Genomic DNA, 8,213 nt, shown 5'->3' with positions numbered 1-8,213 from the left:
AAAGCAGCAGGTGTGGAGATCAGGGGGTGTTTGACAGTAATGGAGTCTTTATTAAACAGGAGAAGGAACAGAAGTATTGTGCAGAGTAAAGTACTGCGAGACAGAAAGTATCAGGTCGTGTTGTTGTCTGATGGCGATTCCTTTTTTAAATTTTGTGTTTCCCATGTTGAGGATCAATTCCAGCTCGTTGTTGTGGCCGTTTCAGCTAAATTGATAGACATTTTAGTAATTTAGTATAGGTTTATTAAAGATAAAACATACTAAAGGTAAAACACGTCAGCATTAATATCAGTTATTGTCTGTAGTTAAAGAAGACAAAAACCAGTGAGAAGATAACGTGACGTATTTTAGGAGACAAACTACTGAGTCGTTTATTTTTTTCTAAAAGGAATTTAAACGCGATGATGGAGTGAAGATGAGATCCGACAGAGGAGAGGGAGCTGCCGACCCCTGTAGTGTGACGAGGAGGAAGAGGAGGGGGGGGGAGCCCCCTCCTCTTCCTCCTCTAACCTACCCCGCACACACCGCATGGTTTCCTCTTTGCAAACAAAAAAAAAAGAGAGAGAGAGAGAGAGGCGAGCGGAGTGTTGGAGGCTGCAGGGCGGCGTCACGTCACTTCAGCCGCTCTGACCACCGGGAGGCGGAGAGAGAGAGAGAGAGAGAGAGAGAGAGAGAGAGAGAGAGAGAGAGAGAGAGAGAGAGAGAGAGAGAGACACACACACACACACTTCTCCTCAACTCATCCCGCCATAGTTTTTCCCCCAGTGTTCCAGTGGAGACCATCATCCAGGCCAGCAGCAGCACCTCCTCCTCCTCCTCCTCTTCCTCTTCCTCCTCCTCCTCTTCCTCCTCCTCCTCCTCTCAGCTCGCAGGCTGCAGCTCATTCGTCTGCTGGGGCCGGCTGGAAGTCAGGGGACTCCATTTCTTCTGCTGCTCCACTTATCAACTGGATCTAACAGCCCTGCACACTTTACTACTTTTTATTACTACCCCAACTCTTCACGTTTTTTAATCCGATTTTCTTTTCGAATTTTTTCTCCCCCCCCCTCCCATACCCTACCCTACAAATTCCTCGCTGCTCGATCCCGTTAGAGAAGAGATCTTGTTGCGCTCTTTGTGGATTTGTTTCGGGTTTTTTTTTTTTTTTTTTTAATTTTTTCTTCTTCTTCTTCCTCTCTCTGGACTTTTATTTGTTGCTTTTTTTTTTTTTTTTTTTTTATAAATTGTTTTTTTGAATTTTCTTTTCCTTGCGCTGGGAAACACGAAGCCTCGCCATGCACAAGCTGTACATTGGGAATCTAGGCGACAGCGTGACCGCCGAGGACTTGGGGAAAACCTTTGACGACCACAAGATCCCGTACTCCGGACAGTTCCTCATGAAGACCGGCTATGCCTTCGTGGACTGTCCGGACGACCAGTGGGCCATGAAGGCGATCGAGATGATCTCCGGTGAGTGTCTATGCCGGACCGCTGACCCCCCCTACCCCCACTACCCCCAATGTCCGCGTTACGTTCCATTCATTCGGTCGTTCATTCATTCCATTCCGCCGTGTTCTCTCTCTCGCGCGCGCGCAAGCACCCGGATCCGAGCCGCCTCGGTCGGCGCGTGACGCTCCGTGGATAAAGCCCACCCGGCAGCGCGTGAAGCCTCCGCGGCGGCCGTGGAAATGGAAAGAAACGGAAGCCTCGCACTTGTTCTGCGTGCGTGTGTGTGTGTGTGTTTGAGTGTGCGTGCGCGCAGGGAAGCCATTCAACTTTTGCAGGGGGGAGGGGACGCTAGTAGTGGAGAAGAAATAACAGTAAAAAAGCAGGTTCATGGTGTCTCAGTTAGAAATGGGACAAGGTGCGGTTGTGGCCGGTTCTTCTCTTCCCGCTCGTGCTGGAGATGACCGGGTGGGGGGGTGAAGGGGGGGTCGTATGGCCGTGTGTATGTGTGTATGTGTGTGTGTGTGTGGAGGCTGTGTGATATAGAATGAAGCCTCCCCTCCCCCTTTAAGCCGGCACTTCGCCACGACAAAGATGGAAAATATACCCCCACACCCACACCCCCCCGGCATGAGAGCCGCTCACCTAACCGGGCTTTTCCAAAAGAAGAACCAGGTCCAGCCCCCCCCCCCCCCCCCCCCCCCCCGTCGTGGAGCTGGTCTCCTCTCGGTACCGTCCGTCCAGCAGCTCTGGCTTCACGGTTATAACGTGAGGACGCAGACCACCGCCATGCCACCCCCCCACCCCCCCTCAAACTCTCCAAACAGCCTCGTTCTTGTCACATGTGACCGTGGACGGTCAGTCCCACAGCGGAGGGGCACAACTGGGCTACCGGGGGCCACAAAGTGACCTCTCTTTCTCTCGTGTTCCTTCCTTCTGCTTCCAGATAAAAGTTTACCCCCCCCTCTCTCGCTCTCTCTCCTCCAGCACACACCCTCCTCACACACCCACACTGATGAAGAGCCTCCACTCATTCCCGTTTCTCTTTATTGTTGCAGGTAAAGTGGAAATTCAAGGCAAACGCATTGAGGTGGAGCACTCTGTCCCCAAGAAGCAAAGGTAGAGAACCAGACCCCCCCCCCCCCCCCCTAAACAAACCCTCATGTGTTGCATCACCTGGTCCAGGCCTGCTCCATGACAGTGGAGCTCTGATCACTGTCCTGGTGGAGGTGGAGGTGGAGGAGTTGCTCCTCCATGGCGGGTTGAGTGTGTGACGGTGGACTTCTGGTTGGAGCTGGAGGCTCCAGGTCTTCATGGTGCTGATCACCTTCATGTATCTGAACACAGCCACGAAATGTGGACGTGTCACTTTACTGGACTCTGTTGCGTGGATAACTGCACCCCCCTAATTTTTTTTAATTGACTCGCAAAAACACAAAAGATTGAATCTACCTTATTTTTATTATTACGGAAAAAAATTGAATTAATGTTGAAAAATTCCCATTAGATCCTCGGATATAAAATAAATGTAGTTGCACGTCAATTCGTGAATTACTCTTTATTTAAAACCAGATTTTTGTCTTCAGATGGCGATACACGCGCGCGTGCGTGTGTTGTTGGGCTCCTGGTCGCGTGGAGGTCAGCCGCACACACACACACACACACACACACACACACTCAGGCAGCCTTAACCTGCTTTCACGCGCAAGCCCGTCATACACGCCCGCAACCTTTGACACAGATACGAGGCGCGCGCGGCTCCTGTGTTCCGCCATTTGGCCAAAAATGACGCGTGTTTCACCACCAACCATCCAGCACGCGCACCGCAAAAAAAACCCAACCCCATTGTGTGAATCAACCAACGACTTAATGCGGCCAATTCAATTAAAAGGCGTGTTTTTCCTCTCGCGGCCCCACACGACGCACGAGACGTGCTGGTAGTTTTTTTTTTTTTTTCTTTCCCCGGCGTGGAATCTTTGGTGAAACGGCGCGCGCGGCCGCGCAGGCAGCCAACATGGCAGCGGGCTGGGGGGAGTGTAGTGACGGTGGCTGGATGGTTCCAACCCGTGGTAACCTTGAGGGTGGAGGTGCCCGTGTGCGTGACGTGGGGGGTGGGGATCCTCGCGCTGGAGGCCTCCGCCGGACCCACGGACACGTGGTGTGTCCCCACGCAAAAGAGGGTGGAGGGGTGGAGTAGAGTCGCTCCACGTCAGGCAGGGAGGGCAAAATGGCGAAACTGTGAGGTGGAGGAGGCGCAAAGTGGAGGCTGCTTGGAGTGGAGCGGCGCTCCGGGCCGGCACAGCCCGCAACCACCGCCGCGCCGCAACAAGCTGCGGGAGCCTCGGCTCGTGCGGGAGGCGGCTATTGTCTGAAACACAGTGTTTTGTTTTGTTTTTTGGGTTGAGGGAGGGGGCCCGTCTTAAAATGGCCGATCACTCCGCCAGCAACAAATTAAACTGACAACGTCACCTCCGCTCAATTATCAGCAAGAATCCATCGATGTGTTTGTTATTGTTGTTGTTGTTGTTACGACCACTGGTGTTCCGGTTCCACACGTCGTGGAGGTCCAGCAATGGCCGTTGTGAACTTTGTGGGTTTTGGTGCGTCAAGACAGAAAAAACAAACAAAAAAACCCCCAACAAAATGTTGAATCCGCCTCCAGGCCAGGAGGGTGTTTGCGGGCAGAACCGCACATTTGCGTGGTTTGTCACTTTAGTGGAGGTGTGTGTTTGTGTGGGACAAGCCCTTTATTGTGCTGTGGGGGTGGGGTGTCACTGGTGTGTGTGTGGTGGTGGAGGTGGAGGGTGGAGGAGGTCTATATGTGTGGGTCAATTCTTCCTGTTTTGCATGTGTTGTAGAGCTTAAAGACCTTTTATATAAGCTGCAGGGGTCCGTTGGCCCTGCTGTCCACACACACACACACACACACACACACACACACACACACACACACACACACAGTGTGTAGGTGTCGGAGGTGTAAAACAAAAGTAAAAACAGTAGGAAAAGCCTCTGAAATCAGCTCCAATGAAGTAAAGAAACTTTACATTTGAATTCCTTCACTTGTGTGTCAACGGGACTTTAATCCCCTCAGACTTCAACCTGTCATCACTGCTGATATTCTAGTCGTCTGGGATCCATTCGCATGTAGATTCCTCTGAAGCAGACGCATTTTACATTAGTTGTCACCTCGTGTAACCTGATGGTCTAATTTAAATTTGAATTAATTTGGGATTTCGATTATAGGTGTGTGTGTGTGTGTGTGTTCAACAAGTGTTTGAAGCAACATCCTGGTCACACACACTCTCCTCCACTGTCCCTTGTGTAATTGACCCACATAGATTATGAGCACGTCGCAGGTGAACAGAAAGAAAGTGTTGTGTTCTCAACGTGGCTGTGAGCTGGTGGCGGTGTTTGCGGGAGCTTTTTTTTTTTTTTTTTTCTTCTTCTTATTCCCGACATGTTTCTGCCGTTAAAGAGACTTTAGTTCCTGACTGTGGGCCAGCTGATTGGCTCGCTCTGGTTCTCCCCCCGGACACCTTTGTTTCCTGCCAATAAGGAACTTGGTCGGTCGTCACAAGTCGAACCACTTTTAACAAACCTGGGCCGGTTGATATCCCCCTCATGGAGCCAGCGGTTCCCGTGCAGGCGGCCTTCGGTGTGGCCGATTGGCGCCACAGGAAGTGGCTCAGCGTCGTACTCAGTGTTGGATGGTTCCGAAGCAGCCGTCACACAGTCATGCTTTTCTTTGTGTGTGTGTTTTTTTGTTTAATATGATTAATTCTCAACCTTCCCACAAGCAGAGTTTTGGGTAAAAACTGGTCCGCAGAGTTGTTGGGTTTTTTTTGGGTTTAAAACATTACAAAATAACCTAAAGTTGAGGAAGGAAATAAAAGAAATCAAGATGAGTTGTGACAGGAAATCAAAGAATTTGATGGTTTATATCCGGCCGGGGGGTCCAACCGGCCACGAGAGGCTCCAATCCGACAACCTCACAGCAAATCGTAGCTATTTAAAAGAAAATAAGGAATTTTTTTTAACACGACACAAGAGGCCTGCAATGGCGCTATGGAAGCTAAGCTACTAGCATTAGCCTCAAAGCTATAGACGCCCAGGATGCAACAGCGATAGCAGAAGATTCTTTTTGGAAATGTCACGCTATTCTGCACCAGAACAATTTGTTAAAAAAAATGGCTTTATGTTAAATTTTTGGTAGTAATTGTTTGGTTTAGTGGAAACATTTCAGGTTATTGTGGCTCTATTGTAGCGGTCAAGATTGTCTTGAACACTTTATTTTAATTCCACAACGAACAGAACGACTGTCGGTTCTTATGAAAGAAGCTCAGGACACTATCTGATTAAATTTGCAATAAATGTAATTAATTCTCTCTTAACTTACAAATTCTTCAGTTTTTTTATTTATACTTATTTTTACGTATTTTTCTGCACTTCCACACGAGTATTTTACAACTTATTATTTAATCGAACATCCTTTTTTTCATAGTGTGTGTGTTTTTAATCGTCATCTCTCTGGTGTCATTTGCCAGGATGACAATCAAGTTACCTGAACGTGAGAAGACGTTTCAGAAAGAGAGTTAGAAACATTCCAACATCCCGTCTCCAGTTAGATTTACCAACTGAAGACATTCGCTTCGATTAGGATTCAGTGTCTTATTTCCCCTTCTGCGTCATATTGACGTTACAATTGTTTTTCCTTCCGACTTGTTCGGGGTTTTAGAAATAGATTTAATTCACCGTGGCCTTGTGAGATCCACGTAGAGGAAACTGGATCAGCTGTAAGGTTTTTTTTTTTTTTTTTTAAGTCTTCCAGTCACTGCTGGAACAACACACACGCTATTTACTGATTAGTAAGGAAGCTCGTGTGATTATTTGTTGCTGTGTGGTTTGTTCCTCGCGTTTCAGTTCGGGTTTGCAGGCTTTTGAGAGGACTTGTTGTTTGAACGGCCGAAGAGAAACCCTCCACATTTCCTCCCTGGGCGGATGTGCCCGCCCCGCCGCCGCCGCCTCCTCCTCTCCCGTGTGTGCGGCTTTAAAAGGGCCTGGACGCCTCTTGAATGTGGGTCTGGTTTCTTACCCTCTGGCAGGAGGAAGGACGGAGGGCGGAGGCAGCGAGGGGGGTGCGACCAATCAGGAGGCTGCGGCTCTTTACAGGCAGTGAGTGGGGGGGTGGTGGAGGGGGGGGGGGGGGGGGGTCGCCTTCTGCAGGGAAGGGTCCTCCCACCCTCTGCTGCTGCCGCTGCCGCCGCTACTACCCACACTCGTTCTTCACTTTCTGTCTCTCTCTCTCTCTCTCGACGGGGCGAGTTGGCTCCAGAGCCAGACGGAGCAGGTTTTTGAGACTCGGCGTTTGGGAACGGAGTGCCGCCTCGGAGGCGTCCGGCAATTGCGGCGTTGCTCTGCCTCCATACCCGCGTTCCACACGCGCGCCCGTCGCCTGGTCTCGCGTCGTACGTTTCCATATAAAGCCCGGCGGCGGCGGCGGTATGACAGCCCGCCGGACGCTTCGTCCCCGTCTGCCCGCCGGCCCGGACAGCAGGGGACACAAAGGTCCGGCGGCGCCGCAGCTCAGGCTTGCACGAAATGTTCCCGGCGTTCCAGGCAGGGATTTCCTCCCTCCCTGGATTCAGCCGCTAAAACAAATCCCGCACGGCAGGTTTTTTTTCGCGGGTCAGGAAGACAAATTCCGCCGCCGCTCTCGGCGTGTGAGTTGACGGGAGTCTCTTGGTTGATTCAACTTCAGGAACACGAGTTCAGTTTTCTTTCAAGGCCCCGGTGAAAACCTGGAGTTTTGTTTTAAAGGTCCTACCGTGTGCCTGATTGACTTTCTCCTGGTTTTGTCAGCCTGTGAACGAGACCCCGGAATTACTCGCTACGCTTCGTGGTGAATGTGGGCTCATACAGGTGATTCCCCTCGTGACATCACACGGGGAAGTAACCCCTCCCCTCTGGCAAGCGGATACTCACGTTTACCCTCCTGCAGGTCGATGAGCTCTTGAGGCGCCATTTTCACTCCTTGCAAACACTACCAGAAAACACACACACACACACACACACACACACACACCAGGCGTTATATTTTGAAGGGACACACTCGGGTCCTGCTCACACGACAACACTCCACATGGGGCGGAGTCTTCGGAGCCAGAAAACCAGGTTGTTTTGAAAACAGGTTCCTCAGTGGGGTCATTTGAATACAACGCCTGGGCTTTGACTTGTGGATGGACAGATGGATAGATAGATGGATAGATAGATAGATAGATAGATAGATAGATGCACTGCAGAACAAAATCTCTCGCCCCTCTGTGACGTCACCCAACAACAACAACAACAATGGCCGACGACCTGCTCCGGTCCGTGCCGCCGAAGCTTTTAAAGGTGGTTGGAATTCACGGTGGGATTTTCGACCATTGCAGATAGAAGATTGTGGTCGTAACGCCACACGGCTTCATATATCAGTCATCGTTTGATCGTTTGCTGCTGAAACCTGCCTGATCGTTTTGCTTACGCGGACTATGTGTTGTTCAAAAAGAAAAGGCCGTAACAGGAAGCGCTAACACAACATGCTAGTAGGCCTCGGGCTGGGCCTATAAAAAAAAAAAAAAAAAGTTTCAATTCTATTTTTGATTTTCGCTTTTTTTGTTTGTTTGCTAATGCACTTAAAAATGACTTTTATTCTTGGCAAAAGTGCAACTTCATTGCTGTGATTGTCCTCAGAATCCCACAATAAAAAGTAAACGAGGGACAGTCGTTCAACAAATTCAAGCTTT

The 8,213-nt window shown here is 50.1% G+C and overlaps 1 protein-coding gene across 1 annotated transcript in view; it reads left to right on the top strand.

Annotated features, from left to right (window-relative positions):
* Window positions 1–1,274: 1,274 nt before the first annotated feature.
* Window positions 1,275–8,213, top strand: part of igf2bp1 (insulin-like growth factor 2 mRNA binding protein 1) — a gene marked incomplete at both ends in the record, with an annotated part of 38,536 nt that continues 31,597 nt past the window's right edge. The window contains 2 exons of the mRNA XM_080511378.1: window positions 1,275–1,449; window positions 2,484–2,544. Of these exons, the coding sequence (XP_080367504.1) occupies window positions 1,275–1,449; window positions 2,484–2,544 (236 nt within the window). The remainder of the gene's footprint in view (window positions 1,450–2,483; window positions 2,545–8,213) is intronic.

Source organism: Blennius ocellaris (genome assembly GCF_963422515.1).
Source record: "Blennius ocellaris genome assembly, chromosome: 16".
Lineage (NCBI taxonomy): Eukaryota > Metazoa > Chordata > Actinopteri > Blenniiformes > Blenniidae > Blennius > Blennius ocellaris.
The sequence above is the reverse complement of the archived record's forward strand: the minus strand, read 5'-3'. Positions and strand labels throughout refer to the sequence as shown.